The sequence below is a fragment of the Rhinoderma darwinii genome, chromosome 3, assembly GCF_050947455.1.
Source record: "Rhinoderma darwinii isolate aRhiDar2 chromosome 3, aRhiDar2.hap1, whole genome shotgun sequence".
In the NCBI taxonomy this organism is placed as follows: domain Eukaryota; kingdom Metazoa; phylum Chordata; class Amphibia; order Anura; family Rhinodermatidae; genus Rhinoderma; species Rhinoderma darwinii.
Genome location: NC_134689.1, coordinates 71282017 through 71304616, shown reverse-complemented (window position 1 = coordinate 71304616; position 22600 = coordinate 71282017). Strand labels below are relative to the sequence as shown.

Below are 22600 nucleotides of genomic sequence, written 5' to 3'. Positions count from 1 at the left end.
TTAAACATATTTTTAATGAGAAGTCTCCATAAAATAAAAAAATTATGCAGGATTCTTCATTTGAAGTTGTATATCGGAAACAGTTTTCGGTCTGAAATATAGCACCTCATATTTGAACATGGTGGGCAACATTGTTGCATTAGACCTCAAACTGTCTTTAAAAAAAGCAGAAGAGGTGACACAACAGCGGTCAGAGCAAGCATAGTCTTGGGATCATCAACATATTGCCCGTCCCCCACCCCAATGTGAAAGAGCAAACAGCGCTCCTAGGACAGCGATTGTAAATAGAGCACACAGCACTTATAGCACCATGTTTTTTTGTATCGAGATTGGGGATTTAAATGGCTGCCTCTTGTGAAGGAGTCCTGCTCAGAATTCTGCACCCATCACAAACACTAACCCCCTACAGATTGTTAGTTATTTATTTAACCCCTTAATGACCGGGCCATTTTGCACGTTAATGACCAAGGATTATTTTTTGTTTTTTCATGGTCGCATTCCAAGAGTCGTAACTTTTTTTTATTCCGTCGACATAGCCGTATAAGGGCTTGTTTTTTGCGGGACGAGTTGTATTTTGTAATTGTACCATTTTTAGAAGCTTATAATATATTGATTAACTTTTATTAACTTTATTTTAGGAGAGTATTGAAAATAAGCAGCTATTCCAGCATTGATTTTCACGTTATAAATTTACGCCGTTTACTGTGCAGCGTAAATAACATGTTAACTTTATTCTATGGGTCGGCACGATTACGGGGATACCAAATATGTAAAGGTTTTATATGTTTTCCTACGTTTGCACAATAAAAAGCCTTTTAGAAAAAAATTACTTGTTTTTGCATCGCCGCATTCCAAGAGCCGTAACGTTTTTATTTTTCCGTCAATGTGGCCATATGTGGGCTTGATTTTTGCGGGCCAATGTGTAGTTTTCATTAGTACTATTTTGGGGAACATAGGACTTATAGATTAATTTTTATTTAATTTTTTTATGGGGGGAATGGGAGAAAAGAGCAAATTTTTCCGTTGTTTTTAGCGTTTTTTTTGGACGCCGTTCATCCAGCGGTTTAATTAATGTGTTAATTTTATTGTTCAAGTTGTTATGATCGCGGGGATACCATATATGTGTATGTGTGATTTGTTTTGACACTTTTTCTAAATAAAACCACAAAAAAGTAGTTTTATTTGATTTTCACTGTAATTTTTATTTTATTTTTTTCACCAACTTTATTTAACTGATTGACATTTTTTTTTTTAGTCCCACCAGGGGACTTCACTATGCGATCTGCTGATCGCATATATAATGCTTTGGTATACTTAGTATACCAAAGCATTATTGCCTGTCAGTGTAAAACTGACAGGCAATCTGTTAGGTCATGCCTCTGGCATCGCCTAACAGGCAGATGCTGAAGACAGACCTGGGGGTCTTTGTTAAACCCCCGCTGCCATGGAAACCCGACGGTGACCCGCGATTTGTTTGCGGGGGCGCCGATGGGGTCACTATTGACAGCGGCATTTAATGGGTTAAACTGCCGGAACCGGATCGCGCTTCAATTCCGGCAGTTGCAGCAGGAGCCAGGCTGTGTAGAACAGCCGTGCTCCTGCCGGTGATCGCGTGGGTACAGTGACAGTACCCGCACGATTACAGGACGGATATATCCGTCCTCCTGCACGAACTAGCAGCTGCTGAGGACGGATATATCCGTCCTTCGGCGTTAAGAGGTTATATATCTGAGACACTGTGCACATCACCTTTGGATCTCCTGATATATAGCTCCATGGAAGACTATGATATATCTTACTGTATAGACCTACAGTGGGTTCTGCCGATAATAATCTCCCATTGAAAAAACTTATACCGCGCAATATAGGTTTTAGTGTATACATTTGTATGGAATAGCGTAGTCTACAATGTTTTTTCCAGTATATACGTCAAACATAGGCTCCAAGCGTAATATGAACATGGCCTGACAGAGAGTCCACATGTTAAAGAGGCTCTGTCACCAGATTTTCAAACCCCTATCTCCTATTGCAGCAGATCGGCGCTGCAATGTAGATAACAGTAACGTGTTGTTGTTGTTGTTTTTTTCAAAAACGAGCATTTTTGGCCAAGTTATGACCATTTTTATATTTATGCAAATGAGCCTTTCTTAAGTACAACTGGGCGTGTATTGTGTTCGTTACATCTGGGCGTTTTTACTTGTTTTACTAGCTGGGCGTTGTGAATGGAAGTGTATGATGCTGACGAATCAGCATCACCCACTTCTCTTCGTTACCACCCAGCTTCTGGCAGTGCACAGGCACACAGCGTGATCTCGCGAGATCACGCTGTGACGTCACTCACTTCCTCCCACAGGAACTTCATCGTGTCGGATGAGCGAGGACACACTGGGTGTCTGTGAACTGCCAGAAGCTGGGTGGTAACGAAGAGAAGTGAATGATGCTGATTCGTCAGCATCATACACTTCTATTCACAACGCCCAGCTAGTAAAACAAGTAAAAACGCCCAGATGTACACACACAATACACGCCCATTTGGACATAACTTTAAACACGCCCAGTTGTACTTAAGAAAGGCTCATTTGCATAAATATAAAAATGGTCATAACTTGGCCAAAAATGCTCGTTTTTGAAAAAAACTAACTTTACTGTTATCTACATTACAGCGCCGATCTGCTGCAATACGAGATAGGGGTTGGAAAATCTGGTGACAGAGCCTCTTTAATGACTTTTTACGTCTTGGATTTCAAAGCAAATCATGGATTTTAACATGGATTTAATTCCTTGCATTGTAAGGGGTGAAATTCACTGTAAAAATACAGGACAGAATTGACATGCTGCAGATTAGAAAATCTGCAACGGGCATTCAATTCCTTACCCGATATTTTCAGCTACATGTGAATGGGGTCTTTACAAACCCCATTCGCATGTATTGTATTGTAAATGGCTGCTGATTTTTAGTGCGGAATCCGTACTGAAAATCTGCAGCAATTCCGCAGTATGTGAATTCACCCTATAACTCCACTGTCAGCTTTTTGCTGGGGTCACGTTCTTAGAGTCCTAAGGATCAGGGTCCCTGGGCAGTTTGGGACATAGAAAAGGGAAAATTAAAGTGTGCCTAATTTAGTTCTTAGGTGAAAAATTCTGAGCTGATTATTTTTAGCTTTGCTTTGAAGGGTTTTAGTGGCTCATGGCTGAGCGGAATTTGGGCTGTTATTTGAATACCCATCCAGCCTGGGGAGTTGTGGAGATGATCTGCTATGTATGCTATGTGTCTGTTCTGTTTAAGATTAGACCCTGATTCTACTTGCCACAGACCCACTCTCTGGTGTCGATCCACATTACAGGGTTACAGTGAGAGGGAGTAGGGGTCGCTGGAGCTGCAGAGGAGACTGTCACCTGTTGGAATTTAATCAAAGCCAAGGATCCTGTGTGGACTTGGAGTTGACCTTCTGAGAAATGTGCAGATAGGAGACCTTTGCACTGAGCCCACCATTGTGTAAAACTGCCCTGACTGCCGGGATCAGAGATAACTCAGATTCTGTCTTTTTAACCTTTTATATGCATGTAATTAGTCAGAGGGAGGGAGGGGGCTCCCCCTGTCACACCGATCATGAAATGTCGATGGGCTTCTATGATAGCCAGGGGTCTAACAATAGCCCCGAGGGCTGTCATCTTTAGTACACCTATTAGGATGCCTAATACACTGCAATTTTAAAAAACAACCTACCTTTTCCCCCCATTAAAAACGCTTTATTATGTTAAAAAAAAAAGTAAACATGATTGGTATTGCCGCTTCCATAAAATAAAATTTTCACGTTATTTCACTTGAACGCAGTAAAAAATAAATATAAAAAGCAATACCAGAATTCTTTTTTTTTGTTCATCTTACCTCCCAAAAAACGGTATAAATTGAGATGAAAAAAAATCCCATTAATCCCAAAATAGTTCCAATAAACATGTCAACTGATTCCACAAAAAACAAGCCCTCACAGCTCTGCTGACAAAATATAAAAAAGTTATGGCTCTCAAAATATAGCGACACAAAAACAAATGATTTTCCTAAAGAAAGTGTTTTTACTTTGCAACAGTAGTAAAACATCAAAAAAACTCTAGAAATTTGGTATTGCTGTTATAATACTGACCTGCAGAATAAAGTTAACATGTCATATGGTAAATGACGTAAAAGCAAAACTCATAAAACAATGGCAGGGTTTTTTTTCTACCCCCCGCAACAAAAATTCATAAAAGTTATACAATACATTATATGTACCCCAAAATGCATTAAGAATACAACTAGTCCTGCAAAAACCAAGCCTTCATGTCGATGGAAATATAAAAAAGTAATGGCTCTTGGAATACAACTATGAAAAAAACAAAAAGAAGAATTGCCATGACCGGAAGGCCAAAATGGGCCGCTTCCTTAAGGGGCTGAAGATGGTTTACATATTACAATTAAAAGCACTTTTCATCAGTCCGTTAACCAATTTGAAATATAAGTGTCAGCATAGATATACCTATAAACGTTTGCTTTTGTAAATTGCTAAATTAATTCTAAAGTGCATTTCTTAATTTTATTAATTAGAAAAAGGAAATAATTGCTGAAAATTGAATCATTTATATACACATTTATAAAACACAATTAAACTTTGCAAAAATCATTCATTTTATTAAGATACAGGAATGAAAATAAATATTTGCAATCATTTTACGACATTCAATCATGTTCTCTACAATCATGTTGTCCCAGATCGGAGGGTTGCTATAAGGTGTTTTCAGGCCTGGTCATTAAGGGGTTCTCGTGATATTTCCTAATGTAGTGGATAACATCTTGCGTGGAATCGATCTTGAACAACGATTTATGTAAGGATGTTAACCATTTGGCCAGTTCTGCCTCATTATTAAATTGTGAGATTTATTTTATCTTAGGTGCTCATGAGATAATCTTTAACCCATTAAGGATGCGGTATAGTTTGAACTTAAAAGGGCTATTTCACTAAAAATATTTTATTAGTAAGAGAACATGTGAATTTAAAGGGGTTCTAGAGATTTATGGCATATCCTGTGAATATGCCATAAATGTCCTTTTAAATATATTTGCAATATAAATGCATTAAAAAAAAAATAGTTTGTGGAGATAACTTACTTTGGCGTCAGTGGCAGCGACCCCTAATTTTTCTAACGCTTCCTGAATTTCCCTGCTCTGTATTAGTGATGAGCACAAGTGATGTGGCGAATTGAAGAAACCTATGTGTGCCCTCCTCTGCTAGTTGTAACGCCAGCGGCCAATGATGCTGGCATTTCTCTATCTCTGGCGGCCGCGGACATCGGTCCGTTTGTGCTCGCCGCTGTCTCCCCCTCCCTTCTCAGGGACGCCGGCACTTTCTGCTCCCTGCCTCCTCCCCTGCTCTGTACCCCTAAGGTGCTCACGCATGCTCTTGCTGTGTCTTACGTGACCAGCACGCGCACCGGTAAAAGTGTCCCCAGCCTATACCTATACACCCCGGGCTTTATAAGTGAGCCTGCCGTCTGCCCCAGTGCCTGAGCAATGTTGGACAAACCTCGTGAAATCCTGTGAAGGTTCCCGTATCCTGTTTCCCATAGCCTGTGTCCGTTAACAGTAATCCGTAATCAGCTGGTGTCCAGTAATCTGGTTCCTGCCTGTGTCCAATAATCCGATACCTACCTGCATCCAGTAATCCAGTTCCTGCCTCTATCCATTAATCCTGTTCCTGCCTGTACCGAGTAATACGGTTTCTGCCTGTGTCCAATAATCCGGTACCTGCCTGTATCCAGTAATCGGGTGTCTGCCTGTATCCAGTAATCCGATTCCTGCCTGTATCCAGTAATCCGGTACCTGCCTCTGGTACCTGCCTTTATCCAGAAATCTTGTTTCTGTCTGTATTCAGTAGAAGAAAGAGGTTCTTGCCTGTATACAGTATTCCTGCACCAACTCTTGTCCAGTAATCCGGCACCAGCCTGTATCCAGTATTTCAGCTACCTGTTGCCTGCCCATATCCTGCTACGAGCTACCTGCCTGTGGTTTGTTATCTGTTGCCAGCTGCTACTCTCATCTGTGGAGTAGTCCAGAGGGTCACAACCAACTGGATGTTACAGTTTGCTCAGGCCATGGACCCTGCTGGAAAATCCAAGACTGCTGTTCGAGTCATGCAAGTCATGTCACTTCCACCCTGCTATGATAGAGATCTCAAAGCCTGTCGAGGCTTCCTCAACCAGTGCAAGATCCACTTCAAATTGCTTGCACCATTTGTTCTCTTCTGACAAAACTAAAATTGCGTTCATCGTCTCCCTATTGTCTGGTAAGGATTTGGCATGGGCGAATCCCCTCTAGGAACATGAGGGTCCGCAGTCTACTAATTTGGTTTCAACTGTGTTTTTATTGGAGATTTTTTCCAAAGTTTATATCGAACTATAAAACAGAAGGTCAGGTTGTATTAATCGTACAAAGAAAAACAGAGAAAAAAAAACACGAATCATACAATCAGATTGTACCAATTGTACAAAAGTACACAAGTATATAGATGCGTAACAAATGGTAAGGAATCAAGTCCCAACTGGGAGACTGAACTAGACAAGACAAAGACAAGGGGTAAGAACAGTAGGAGGAGAAGGAAGGTTATAAGTTATGCTCAGGGCAGAACTCTATAGGCGACTGGTGAAAGAGCTATCCAGATGACATAGAAATCCAATATATATCCCATGGGTCCCAAATAAATTTGAATCGGTCTAAAGAATTGGTCAGCGAAGCAGTCATAAATTACATAGTGCGGATTTCTCTAATTCTAGTCAGCAAGTCAGTGTTAGTAGGAGGTGTGATTTGCTTCCACTTCCACGCAATCAGGGTCTTAGCTGCCATCAGACAGTTCTGAAATAGGCGAGCCAGGTGTTTCCCTATTAACCGAGGAGGGACATTTAGCAAATAGTGTAGGGGATCCAGGGGAATATCTTGTTGCACCACTGCATCTGCCAGACCTTTAACTTCTAACCAGAACGGTGTCACAAGGGGACACTCCAAAAAATATGAAACAGGTTACCCACCTGACTCTGACATCGCCAACACACCGAGGGCATGTTCGGGTTGAAGCTATGTAGAACGGCAGGGGTGTGTTACCAAAACATAAGAATTTTATACTGATTTTCTTTATATGTCGTGCAAATGGAAGTTTTGCCTTCGACCAAATTATCTGCCACAGTGTAAGAGGAATAGATCTGCATAATATTGTTTCCCACTTAGTCATGTATTTATGTATGGGTGGATTGGGGTTATCTGGAGAGAGCAGCATGGCATAAATTGCGGATATAAGACCCTTAGTTGTGGTGATGTGGAACATAATTTTTCAAAGTTGGTAGACATTGTGACCCGGACAGATCCAAAAGTATGTTGCATGTAGTATCTAATTTGTTGTTAGTGGAAAAAAGCAGAGGAGGGGATATTATGGTGTTGTTGGAAGTAAGAAAATGGGTGTAGATCTAGTGTGAGGGGGTTAACCATAATGGCCAGGTGGAAAATATCAGCCCCAGTCCAAGGGCGGACCATCTGTGAAGAGGTTCCCCCTGGAATAGAGGGAGTGTGCAACATGGACAAACCGAAGCCAAATGGAAGCGTTTCTTGCACACCTCACATACTTCTCTCTGAAATCGCATGGGGACCAGCAGGGTAGATGTGGGCTAAACTCCTCAGCCCTAGTTTAAACACTCCTCCACCCCAGCTAGAATTCTCTCCCCCAGCACAGCGGACCCCCTTCCATTTAGGTGCAAAACATCTGCAGAATACAGTTTGTACCCCAATGAAAAGTCAGCCCAGTGCTCTAGGAACCCAAAGCATTCTCCTCTACACCAAGACTTAAGCCAGGCATTTAACTCCCTGAGCTCCCGTTGTCTTTCCTGTGATGCGCATGGCACAGGCAGTATTCCTGAGAATACAACCTTGGAGGTCCTTCCCTTCAGCTTGTAGCCTAGTTCTTTAAAATTATTCTTAAGGCTCCTCCACCTACCATTTATTCTGTCGTTGGTACCGACATGGACCACAACAGCTGGATCATCACCAGCCCCTCCCAGCAATTTGTCCACCCGTTTCACCACATGCCGAACCCTGGCACCAGGGAGACAGCAAACCATTCGTTACACTGGTGAAGGTGACGCAGGATTTAAGACACTTTAGAAAGGGCGCTATAACTGACACTAATGTAAATTATCAAGGCAAATTAACATAATTTATATAACAAATATACATAATTTCACATGTACTTTCAGTTTAAAGCTACACAGTTTGGGAACTTACAGTTTAACCGGTTCCCGACTGCCAGCTATGTATATACGTCGGGCGGTCGGGGTCCTTAAAACCTGCGCCACAGTGTATTTATCGCACAGGTTTTAGCTGACTGCCCGAGCGATCAGGCAGCTGAATGTCGGGTCCGTGAGGAGAATATAGAAGCAGCTTTCGCTGCTTCTATCTTCTCTGATCTCTTCCAAACAGCGTTCAATGATCGCTGTGTATGTGAATAGAGGCTCTAGTGGTCCGGGTGATCATGTGACTGGTCACATGATCGCCGCATGCCGTAAGTGAAAGGTTGCTGCTGGGTCTTATTAGAACCAGCACAGCCCTATTAGTGACAATAGTGGCTATAAGATGGCTGATTTCCCCTGATAAAAAAATAAATCTGCATTGTCTTAGAAAAAAACATCACAAAAATCACGTCGCTAGCCCAACAAATAAAAAAGTTATAGCCGTTTAAGTAACGCGTGATAAAAATAGCTAAAAATGTCTGGTCCTGAAAGCTCAAAATAGCCCGGTCCTGAACCGGTTAAACGTTGCAGCGCGATGGTAGCACTGTAAGGAGTCCGGCGTATTCATGAGCTGCTGCTGACCCTACCGCTGATTGGCAGTTTTCACCCTATGCACAGTAACAAACACATTAACATAAAAAGACCGGGTATTTAACAACGCACTATCCATGTGCAATTGTATGAACCTGTTGATGGGACCTGTCTGGTCCTGAAAAGCGTAGTACTGCATTACAATAAATTCTACCAAATAAAAAAGACATCTGTTTGAATACCTACCTGCAGTGACCAGAACGCGGCACAGTTTTTCTGCCTTCTCTTGAATGACTTGTTTCCCCGGGAATAAAGGATCCTATCCACCTGAGGGACTGCAGTGGGTGGCAGCCGACATCAAGACAAATCTTCCGACTCACAGATGCCAAGCAGTAGCGATGTGCCTATACTCGCCGAAACCTTACTAGGTGAGGCTAACTAGTCAATGACATTTTACGACTAAAGTGTTTTACAAAACAATATTAACTTAGAGGAGCTCCACTTTCTCTTCTCTATCCCTCTTCTCTAGAGGGAGGGATAACCGCATGGCATTTTGGGAACTGCAAGGCACTATAGTGAAGCCCTCCAGAGGTCATATGATCCTTTTTTTTATCTGTAAAATTACGGTCGGTGCTCACGGCCGGCCCACCATTTTATCATGATTTGTGCACTATGAACCCCAAAAGTTTTGCAATTCGCCAAATCCCAATCTTTTGGAAAATTAGGACCAGATTTTATTTGAGCAGAATCGATTCGCTCATCCCTAATTATTAGGGATGAGAATTAGGTCTTAGGCACTTGACTGTATTTAGGATCTGTCCCATAAGGACCCCAAATATGATGATAATATATATTCATATCGCCGAATATAAATATGGGCAGTTTAAACATATTTTTAATGAGAAGTCTCCATAAAATAAAAAAATTATGCAGGATTCTTCATTTGAAGTTGTATATCGGAAACAGTTTTCGGTCTGAAATATAGCACCTCATATTTGAACATGGTGGGCAACATTGTTGCATTAGACCTCAAACTGTCTTTAAAAAAAGCAGAAGAGGTGACACAACAGCGGTCAGAGCAAGCATAGTCTTGGGATCATCAACATATTGCCCGTCCCCCACCCCAATGTGAAAGAGCAAACAGCGCTCCTAGGACAGCGATTGTAAATAGAGCACACAGCACTTATAGCACCATGTTTTTTTGTATCGAGATTGGGGATTTAAATGGCTGCCTCTTGTGAAGGAGTCCTGCTCAGAATTCTGCACCCATCACAAACACTAACCCCCTACAGATTGTTAGTTATTTATTTAACCCCTTAATGACCGGGCCATTTTGCACGTTAATGACCAAGGATTATTTTTTGTTTTTTCATGGTCGCATTCCAAGAGTCGTAACTTTTTTTTATTCCGTCGACATAGCCGTATAAGGGCTTGTTTTTTGCGGGACGAGTTGTATTTTGTAATTGTACCATTTTTAGAAGCTTATAATATATTGATTAACTTTTATTAACTTTATTTTAGGAGAGTATTGAAAATAAGCAGCTATTCCAGCATTGATTTTCACGTTATAAATTTACGCCGTTTACTGTGCAGCGTAAATAACATGTTAACTTTATTCTATGGGTCGGCACGATTACGGGGATACCAAATATGTAAAGGTTTTATATGTTTTCCTACGTTTGCACAATAAAAAGCCTTTTAGAAAAAAATTACTTGTTTTTGCATCGCCGCATTCCAAGAGCCGTAACGTTTTTATTTTTCCGTCAATGTGGCCATATGTGGGCTTGATTTTTGCGGGCCAATGTGTAGTTTTCATTAGTACTATTTTGGGGAACATAGGACTTATAGATTAATTTTTATTTAATTTTTTTATGGGGGGAATGGGAGAAAAGAGCAAATTTTTCCGTTGTTTTTAGCGTTTTTTTTGGACGCCGTTCATCCAGCGGTTTAATTAATGTGTTAATTTTATTGTTCAAGTTGTTATGATCGCGGGGATACCATATATGTGTATGTGTGATTTGTTTTGACACTTTTTCTAAATAAAACCACAAAAAAGTAGTTTTATTTGATTTTCACTGTAATTTTTATTTTATTTTTTTCACCAACTTTATTTAACTGATTGACATTTTTTTTTTTAGTCCCACCAGGGGACTTCACTATGCGATCTGCTGATCGCATATATAATGCTTTGGTATACTTAGTATACCAAAGCATTATTGCCTGTCAGTGTAAAACTGACAGGCAATCTGTTAGGTCATGCCTCCGGCATCGCCTAACAGGCAGATGCTGAAGACAGACCTGGGGGTCTTTGTTAAACCCCCGCTGCCATGGAAACCCGACGGTGACCCGCGATTTGTTTGCGGGGGCGCCGATGGGGTCACTATTGACAGCGGCATTTAATGGGTTAAACTGCCGGAACCGGATCGCGCTTCAATTCCGGCAGTTGCAGCAGGAGCCAGGCTGTGTAGAACAGCCGTGCTCCTGCCGGTGATCGCGTGGGTACAGTGACAGTACCCGCACGATTACAGGACGGATATATCCGTCCTCCTGCATGAACTAGCAGCTGCTGAGGACGGATATATCCGTCCTTCGGCGTTAAGAGGTTATATATCTGAGACACTGTGCACATCACCTTTGGATCTCCTGATATATAGCTCCATGGAAGACTATGATATATCTTACTGTATAGACCTACAGTGGGTTCTGCCGATAATAATCTCCCATTGAAAAAACTTATACCGCGCAATATAGGTTTTAGTGTATACATTTGTATGGAATAGCGTAGTCTACAATGTTTTTTCCAGTATATACGTCAAACATAGGCTCCAAGCGTAATATGAACATGGCCTGACAGAGAGTCCACATGTTAAAGAGGCTCTGTCACCAGATTTTCAAACCCCTATCTCCTATTGCAGCAGATCGGCGCTGCAATGTAGATAACAGTAACGTGTTGTTGTTGTTGTTTTTTTCAAAAACGAGCATTTTTGGCCAAGTTATGACCATTTTTATATTTATGCAAATGAGCCTTTCTTAAGTACAACTGGGCGTGTATTGTGTTCGTTACATCTGGGCGTTTTTACTTGTTTTACTAGCTGGGCGTTGTGAATGGAAGTGTATGATGCTGACGAATCAGCATCACCCACTTCTCTTCGTTACCACCCAGCTTCTGGCAGTGCACAGGCACACAGCGTGATCTCGCGAGATCACGCTGTGACGTCACTCACTTCCTCCCACAGGAACTTCATCGTGTCGGATGAGCGAGGACACACTGGGTGTCTGTGAACTGCCAGAAGCTGGGTGGTAACGAAGAGAAGTGAATGATGCTGATTCGTCAGCATCATACACTTCTATTCACAACGCCCAGCTAGTAAAACAAGTAAAAACGCCCAGATGTACACACACAATACACGCCCATTTGGACATAACTTTAAACACGCCCAGTTGTACTTAAGAAAGGCTCATTTGCATAAATATAAAAATGGTCATAACTTGGCCAAAAATGCTCGTTTTTGAAAAAAACTAACTTTACTGTTATCTACATTACAGCGCCGATCTGCTGCAATACGAGATAGGGGTTGGAAAATCTGGTGACAGAGCCTCTTTAATGACTTTTTACGTCTTGGATTTCAAAGCAAATCATGGATTTTAACATGGATTTAATTCCTTGCATTGTAAGGGGTGAAATTCACTGTAAAAATACAGGACAGAATTGACATGCTGCAGATTAGAAAATCTGCAACGGGCATTCAATTCCTTACCCGATATTTTCAGCTACATGTGAATGGGGTCTTTACAAACCCCATTCGCATGTATTGTATTGTAAATGGCTGCTGATTTTTAGTGCGGAATCCGTACTGAAAATCTGCAGCAATTCCGCAGTATGTGAATTCACCCTATAACTCCACTGTCAGCTTTTTGCTGGGGTCACGTTCTTAGAGTCCTAAGGATCAGGGTCCCTGGGCAGTTTGGGACATAGAAAAGGGAAAATTAAAGTGTGCCTAATTTAGTTCTTAGGTGAAAAATTCTGAGCTGATTATTTTTAGCTTTGCTTTGAAGGGTTTTAGTGGCTCATGGCTGAGCGGAATTTGGGCTGTTATTTGAATACCCATCCAGCCTGGGGAGTTGTGGAGATGATCTGCTATGTATGCTATGTGTCTGTTCTGTTTAAGATTAGACCCTGATTCTACTTGCCACAGACCCACTCTCTGGTGTCGATCCACATTACAGGGTTACAGTGAGAGGGAGTAGGGGTCGCTGGAGCTGCAGAGGAGACTGTCACCTGTTGGAATTTAATCAAAGCCAAGGATCCTGTGTGGACTTGGAGTTGACCTTCTGAGAAATGTGCAGATAGGAGACCTTTGCACTGAGCCCACCATTGTGTAAAACTGCCCTGACTGCCGGGATCAGAGATAACTCAGATTCTGTCTTTTTAACCTTTTATATGCATGTAATTAGTCAGAGGGAGGGAGGGGGCTCCCCCTGTCACACCGATCATGAAATGTCGATGGGCTTCTATGATAGCCAGGGGTCTAACAATAGCCCCGAGGGCTGTCATCTTTAGTACACCTATTAGGATGCCTAATACACTGCAATTTTAAAAAACAACCTACCTTTTCCCCCCATTAAAAACGCTTTATTATGTTAAAAAAAAAAGTAAACATGATTGGTATTGCCGCTTCCATAAAATAAAATTTTCACGTTATTTCACTTGAACGCAGTAAAAAATAAATATAAAAAGCAATACCAGAATTCTTTTTTTTTGTTCATCTTACCTCCCAAAAAACGGTATAAATTGAGATGAAAAAAAATCCCATTAATCCCAAAATAGTTCCAATAAACATGTCAACTGATTCCACAAAAAACAAGCCCTCACAGCTCTGCTGACAAAATATAAAAAAGTTATGGCTCTCAAAATATAGCGACACAAAAACAAATGATTTTCCTAAAGAAAGTGTTTTTACTTTGCAACAGTAGTAAAACATCAAAAAAACTCTAGAAATTTGGTATTGCTGTTATAATACTGACCTGCAGAATAAAGTTAACATGTCATATGGTAAATGACGTAAAAGCAAAACTCATAAAACAATGGCAGGGTTTTTTTTCTACCCCCCGCAACAAAAATTCATAAAAGTTATACAATACATTATATGTACCCCAAAATGCATTAAGAATACAACTAGTCCTGCAAAAACCAAGCCTTCATGTCGATGGAAATATAAAAAAGTAATGGCTCTTGGAATACAACTATGAAAAAAACAAAAAGAAGAATTGCCATGACCGGAAGGCCAAAATGGGCCGCTTCCTTAAGGGGCTGAAGATGGTTTACATATTACAATTAAAAGCACTTTTCATCAGTCCGTTAACCAATTTGAAATATAAGTGTCAGCATAGATATACCTATAAACGTTTGCTTTTGTAAATTGCTAAATTAATTCTAAAGTGCATTTCTTAATTTTATTAATTAGAAAAAGGAAATAATTGCTGAAAATTGAATCATTTATATACACATTTATAAAACACAATTAAACTTTGCAAAAATCATTCATTTTATTAAGATACAGGAATGAAAATAAATCTTTGCAATCATTTTACGACATTCAATCATGTTCTCTACAAGGAGAGTGATAAATCAAATGAAAGATAGAAATCAATTTAATCTTACCACATGTATCCTTTGTTTTACCAGATATCCTCTGTACCAGCCTAAGAATGAAAATGCATATTATATTCACATTATAAAATGTTTGGAAAAATTGTAGGTTACAATGTTCACACTTACAAATGATATACTGTAACAATTTGTGTGTCTGCATAAATACAACTAAAACATCCTACATTGAGCTTTTGATTTGATTCACTTTGGATTCATTAGGAAAACCATTATTTAGAGTATATTGCATGTAAATTCATATAATATATTTGTGTGCTAAGAATGGAATATAGAAAGGTAGAAGGTACATAAAATAGAAACTGACAAAAAACGATAAAATTATTCATATGCATGCCCTTTTGGACTTTAATTCCTCCTTATATGGTAACTATTACTGTATTTAAAAAATATAGCTTCCTTTCATAGTCAGTATCAGAGGTTACTTCAGCTTGCAAAATGTTAATTTGCTTTCATCAATTTAACGTGAGGCAGTTTGTTTCGAACACCATATCTAAGAAGACAACACAATTTATTTAGTTGGTAAAAGGCCTTTTTTACAGTTTCCTGTGCTGTTCAGAGAAGTGGAGGTGAGTAACACCAGGTACAACCTAGAGTTGGTGGATACATTGCATGCTATGCTGCTCACTGTAACTGGTCTACGTTCTACTTTCTTATGCTATCATTTCTGAATATATTTTGTATTAACATCAAGTTCCAAATAGCTGATCTTTGGGACCGCAGCATATATATAGCCTTTAGGACAGTGGGGAAAACATACTTCATCACGTGGGTCTCAGATGCAGCCCCTGACTCCACTCGGGGCTGCAGATTACATATATTACATTCAATGTTGTAGGCCTATGCCTGCCAAGTAATGATATAGCTCCATGCCCTACAAGAAATAGTACAGGCCTTTTGCCCTCCCCAAGAAATAACACAGATCCATGTCCCACATGACACGGTGCAGCCACAGCCCCCCCCCCCCCAACAATCAGTACAACCACATGCTCCCCTCCTAAAACAGCTCATGTCACACAAGAAATAACTCAGCCATATGAACCCAGAAATAGCTCAGCCACATGTCCTCCAGAAGTAGCTCAACCGCATGCCCACCAGAAATTGCTCAGAAACATGTCCATCAGAAGAAGCTCAAGCACATGTCCATACAACCCTATTCCGATAGTACTCACTAACTGGCTCCTGTTTCGTATTGCAACTGCTGAGACTTGACCTGAGCAGGAAGGATCTTCAATATGTGATGCTGCCAACTGCTAGCCGTATAAATTACGGCTTGAACGGAGTTGGCATAATTATTGAAGCTTGCTGAGTAGAGTCCTTGACTGAATAGGGCAGGGGATAGTGCTCTAAGATGTGGCAAGTTGAGCTTGATTTGCTTCTGTTTACTTAATGTTTATGCTGGAGTCTGCAGCAATACTTAGATGAACGAATGTTCGGCCAATGGCCGGCTCTCTTGCCAGAATCTAACTCAGTACAAAACTACATCACCAGAAACAAGATCATTACATAGATATAGTGCCAGGACAAAGCTCAAAACATAAATACAGGGCAGTAACCAAGCTCAGTACATATATACAACTCCAGAACCAAGCTCAGTACATATATACAACACCAGAACCAAGCTCAGTACATAAATATAGTACCAGAACCAAACTCAGTACATAAATACAGTACTAGAACCAAGTTTATTACATGAATATAGTACCAGAACCAAGCTCAGTACATAAATACAGTACCAGTACCAAACTCAGTACATATATACAGAAGCAGAACCAATCTCAGTACATAAATATAGTACCAGAACCAAGTTCAGTACATACATACAGTACCAGAAACAAGCACATTACATGAATATAGTACTAGAACCAAGCTCAGTACATAAATACATCCCCAGAATCAAGCTCATAACATAAATACAGTACCAGAACCAAGCTCAGTACATATATACATAACCAAACTCAGTATATAAATACAGTCCAAGAATCAAGCTCATAACATAAATAAAACACCAGAACCAAGCTCAGTACATAAATACAACACAAGAACCAAGCTCAGTACATAAAGCACCAGCATCAAGTTCATTAAATAAATAAAGCATCAGAACCATGCTCAGTACATACATAAAGCACCAGAACCACGCTCAATACATATATACAGCAACAAAACCAAACTCAATATATAAATACAGTACCAGAACAAAGCTCAGTGCATACATAGAGCAATATAACCAAGCTTGGTACATAAATACAGCACCAGAACCAAGGTCAATACATATATACCATAACAATACAAATACAACTCAGTACAAAGATCATTTGCAAATTCAATTTATCCCCTGCCATATAAATTTGTACAATGTGAAACTACAGCTCCCAGTATGGCCTGTACAATGGTGAGGATATGCTGGGGGATGTTGTTTCACAAAAGAGAATACCACCCACCATCAGGTTATACAGTGACTACAGTACTGATCAGTTAGAAGGAGAATAAACATTTACATGTAGTTACTCACAGGTGAAGTCTTCTCAGACTGGAGTCATTCTATTTTCTTCTACATCCGGTCCAGAACTGCTTGATGAGTTCCCCGGCCACTATCAAACTCTGCAGAGTTTGCCGCTCAGATGTCTTCAGCTCCCCTCTTTTCTAACATATCTGTACTTTTAAACTAAGACAAAATCATCATGGTGCCACACACTGTGACCCTAAATATAATAGCACCATACATTATGCTCCTGAATATACCACCACACAGTGCCTCCTGTACATATTTCCACTCACAGTGCCCTCTGAGAATAGTGCCACATACAGTGCCTCCGGTAGATAGTGCCACAGACAGTGCCCCTTGTAGCTAGTGCAACACACAGTGCCCCCTGTAGATAGTGGCACACATACACAGTGCCCCCTGTAGATAGTGATAATCCTAGTGCCCACTGTTGCTGTAATACTCACAGTTCCTACGTTGTCCTCCAGCAATAATGGCCTGGTCACCTCTGACCAGGCCTGCTCAAGCAGAATGACGCAGGCAGGAGCGATGTCGTCATCACATGGCCCGCCGAATGGTGGGGCAGGGAATTGATAGTTCTCATGTCTTTCCAGCGCTAGTTAGACAACTTAATTGTATTCACGTCCTAAGGATGTGGATACAATTGAGTGCATGGGGAGCAGGTTGGGTGCCTACTTCTCCCCAGTTCCGTGAACCGGCTGTTCTCTTAAGAACCGGTTTGGTAGATACATCTGAAGCAGCGAAACACTTTATTGATGCACATAGCAGCTCTTTGGAATACTTTAGATTCTACGGTATAGAACAAGTGAAAAAGCCCGTCTGAGGCAGTGATTGGAAAAATCATCTCCATAATAGGGAAGCATTTTGGATTCTTCAACTGGAAACACGTTATCCAAATGGATTAAACTGGAAGGGAGATCTTCTATATTTATATTAAGCCATTTTTGTCTTCTAGATTCTTCCTCTATAAAATAATTTTTTGAAAATGTTTTTTTTTTGTTTTTTTTGTCCAGCTCGTCCCTTTGCTTCAATATATATAGACAATAATTCTCAAATATGTTATGAGCAAATGCATATACACATTCAGTGCACATAATTTCTGTTTTTAAATTATGCAATGAAAATAATATTATTGCATTTGTTCAACTGTACTATACTGTATACACATATGGCTTGAAGCGCTACTGTACGCATAATGCGTTATCCAAAATTTCAGCATGTCCCACGGCTGTTTAATCCATAATCTTTTTTATTTATTTTATTTCGTTCAATACAATTTTTGTAAATGAAAAATAGGGTGGAAGGAGTGGAATCAACACATTCAATAGTAGAAATTCTATATCCTCACATGTGTTTTTGCACTATATGATCATTCATTGTGTATATATATATATATATATATATATATATATATATATATATATACAGTGAAGGAAATAAGTATTTGATCCCTTGCTGATTTTGTAAGTTTGCCCACTGTCAAAGACATGAACAGTCTAGAATTTTTAAGCTAGGTTAATTTTACCAGAGAGAGATAGATTATATATAAAAAAAAAAAAAAAGAAAATCACATTGTCAAAATTATATATATTTATTTGCATTGTGCACAGAGAAATAAGTATTTGATCCCCTACCAACCATTAAGAGTTCAGCCTCGGGGGCGTTTCCGGAAGCCGATGGAGTAAGTCGCACAGCCAGGAGCTCCTCTGACCACCGGCCTTAACTAAGCGGTTTATAATAGTTGTAGCTTCCAACGACGTACCTATGATGGTGAGACGGTCTGCCAAGAAGCCGGAGACTAAACTGGCATCCTCTGGAACCCCGAGGGGTGGCACCCTGGATGCCTTCTTCTCTAATCCGATGACGGGACAGGCGCCATTACACGTGCCCTCACAAGACGAAGCGTCACAGTCCTCCAGATGTCCGTCGGACATAGAAGAACAGGACCTGGCTAATTCGCTGCCAATGGTGGTTGAAGGCGCACCTTACCCCGAGAGGGATCCTCGCGAGGGGAACGGAGATGGCTTGCCGCCATCTTCTATACCAGCCTCGTCTCCACGTGTTGCTGAAGCGGAGTCGGAGATGCCACACTCTCTGGGGGCAACCTCCCCCCCCCCCGCGACAGAATCTTCAGGTCAGTGACTCTAGGGAATTTCTTATATCCCCCAAGCCTCTGATACCCTGCAGAAATGAAATTTCTACATCTAAACGCCCTAGAGACCTGGGCAAATCGGGGAGAGACCCTGAGATGGAGACGCTCTCCATCTTGGATCATTTGCCACCATGTGCTCATGACGCAGACTCGCAACCATGGCTCTCATCGTCTGACTCTGAGAGTCCTACTCCCAAACGCCATGACTGGCAGTCTTTTTTAAGACAGCTTCCTACCCAAGATGATTTCAAATCGCTTATTGAAGAGGTGAAAGACACCTGTAACGCGGCTATCGCAACACTCAGACAAGACATACAGAAAATCTTTCACAGAGTGGAATCGTTAGAGGACGACAATGATTGTACTCGCCAATATGTATCTTGGTTGCAAATCACAGTAGTAGCACAACATACTGCTCTTTCTGATTATCAAAAGCATCTGGAAGATCTGGATAACAGAGGTAGAAGACATAATATTAGAGTTCGGGGTGTACCTGAAGCTACTCAAGATGAAAATCTGAAGGAAGTATTAGCGGCTATTTTTAATAATGTCCTGGACGCTCCAACTGACCATACTATCAAGTTAGATAGGGTTCACAGAGCTCTGAGACCTAAAGGGGATTCACCTCTACCTCGTGATATTATCTGCTGTGTGACTGATTATGAGCTGAAGGAAACCATTATAATAAAGCTAGAGCTCACCGATCTATTCAATACAAGGGTTCCAACGTCCAACTGTTACCGGATCTGTCATGGATCACGCTACACAGGCGTAGACAACTACGTCCTTTACTTTCTACACTTCGAGAAAATAATATTTTATACCGATGGGGATTCCCGTTTAGTCTCACAGCCAGAAGAGATGGCCGTTCAGCGGTTCTCAGAACATCGTCGGATGTCCGGGCTTTTTGTGATATTCTGGACATTCCGGTCCCGAAACTGCCCGAATGGGAACTCTGTCCGCCTCTGCCCCCGCCATCACCTGTGTGGCAAAAGGTCTCCTCACAGAGGAAAGCTGCTAATTCACGAGGATCCATGTTTGACCGCGGACCCAAACCACCATTTCAACGATAACGTATTTGTTCAAGGAGGCTCATACTCTTTTCTGCATGTTTATGTGCTTAGACCGCACTGAAAGTTCACTTTATGTAAAAGAATGTTATTTTCTTTCTTAAAGGCCATAGCGGCGTTTCATAAATGTAGATTGTACAGAATTTGTTCATCCCAGCTACTGGGGTTGATGGCTGTTGTTGCTGATAGATTTGGCTTCTAGTGGTTCTTCTCCCTTATGGAGACGCTATATCCTCCTAGTGCATCTGATGCATCTAGTGGTCACATTGTCACATACGTGTGAGAATTTCGTTACTATGCTAGTCTTCATATGGAACCTAGATTCCATTCATTGTCGTTTAACCGACTTCATAATGCAAGATTGTTATCTGTTGTATTTTTTGTCTGTGGTCGTTTGTCTCCCCAATCCCTTCCCCTTTTTCCTTCACCTTTCTTTCTTAAATAGGAGATCTGGTTTGTGGACTGGGAATATAATAATGCTGTGGCAACTCCTCTTCCTGACACTCCACTCTACATACAGGTTGGTGGACCCTTTGGGTTCGTTGTTCATACTTGCTTCACTACTTATGGAACTGTCATGGCACGTATAGTATCCTTGAATGTTAAGGGCTTAAACTCTAATGTTAAGAGGCGTCTCACACTCCGAGAGCTGAAGCACTTGAGAGCAGATATTGCCTTCCTACAAGAAACGCACCATGACAGTTCTGGGTCTTTCAAATTCGCATTACCTCACTTTCCTATTGCATACACAGCTGTTCAAAATAAGAAAATGGCCGTTGTCGCTATTTTAATATTAAAGGATTGTCCATTACAAGTTACAAGATCTATTGTTGACCCACAAGGGAGATATGTTATCCTCGCAGGGACCCTGAAAGGTGTTCCGATCACTTTATTGTAACACGTTACAAATCCCCTTCTTGGAGAGAGTCTTTGCTAAAATTTCTCGTTTACCACCTACGACTTTGTTTATAGGTGGTGACTTTAACCTTCCCTTCTCAGATATCATGGATAGACACTCGCTTAGTTCCCTTTCCCCACCCTTGAAATTGCGTCAACGAACATCGGCATTTCGTCGTCTGATTCGTAAATATAACCTTTATGATTTATGGCGAATCTCAAATCCGTCGGCCTTACAATATACCTTTTACTCACACCCACATAGGACTCACACCCGGATTGATCTCTTTCTTGGCAATATACCAGGTCTTCAATCAACCTTTTCGGCTGACGTCTGTTCTATTACTTGGTCGGACCACGCTCCAATTTTGTTGGATCTGCATCCTGACCTACGAACTACCCGGATATGTCACTGGAGGCTGAATGAACGTTTGATTAAATCCCCAGAGAATAGGGAGACGCTTAAAACACACATTGATTCCTACTTTGCTCTTAACAAAGATTCGGTTCCCTCATTAGCCACAATATGGGAAGCGCACAAGGCGGTTCTCAGAGGGCACTGTATTTCCCTCTCTTCTCACATTAAGCGAGATAAAACCCAACAGCGCTTAGATTTAACAACGATCCTCACAAAACTAGAGCGTAAAATGTCCCTTTCTCCTTCGATTTCCATTCTTCGACGAATCATTGCCACACGGGGAAAACTAAAAGATCTCTCTATCGCTAAAGTGGAAAAGATGCTCTTATATACTAAGCAACGATACTACGAGAGGGGAAATAAGGCTCATACTTTACTTGCGGCTCAATTAAGAGACAAAAAAGCCCAATCGACCCCGTCTGCTTTAAGGGATGCACAGGGACGTATGATCTATGATCCTAATCAACAAGCGGACATGTTCCACCAATACTACTCAAAGTTATACTCTCTTAAATCCCAACTCCCTACAGACCCAAACACACGTGCCCAACGTTTAATGGAATATTTAAAGTCCTGCCCTCTTCCTACTATTGCCTCTGAAGATGCCCTTATGCTTAATGCCCCCGTTACCGAAGAGGAATTACAGAATACCATACAAGACTTACCTAATGGGAAATCCCCAGGACCTGACGGTTTCTCATACCTTTACTATAAGGTCTTTCAAGATTAATTAACTCCACACTTAGTAGACCTTTTCAACTCCTTTCTGTCGGGGGCTGGCATCCCTCCTTCCATGCTTCATTCCTTTATTACTGTTATTCCCAAACCGGGGAAGGACCAGTCTGATTGTTCCAACTATCGACCAATTTCTTTGTTGAATGCGGACCTCAAAATATTTACCAAGATTTTGGCCAATAGACTTGGCATGTTGCTCCCTGGCTTGATTTATAAGGATCAGGTGGGTTTTGTCATGCATAGACAAGCAGGTGACAACACTAGACATACCATTGATTTGGTGGATGTCCTTAATAAATCGGACTCTCCTGGCTTACTCCTC

The 22600-nt window shown here is 41.0% G+C and overlaps 1 protein-coding gene across 1 annotated transcript in view; it reads right to left on the bottom strand.

The window, feature by feature from the left end:
• DOCK2 (dedicator of cytokinesis 2) overlaps positions 1-22600 on the bottom strand; it is a 963684-nt gene that overhangs the window by 908774 nt on the left and 32310 nt on the right. Inside the window, exon 3 of the mRNA XM_075859372.1 lies at positions 14498-14538. Within this exon, the coding sequence (XP_075715487.1) occupies positions 14498-14538 (41 nt within the window). The remainder of the gene's footprint in view (positions 1-14497; positions 14539-22600) is intronic.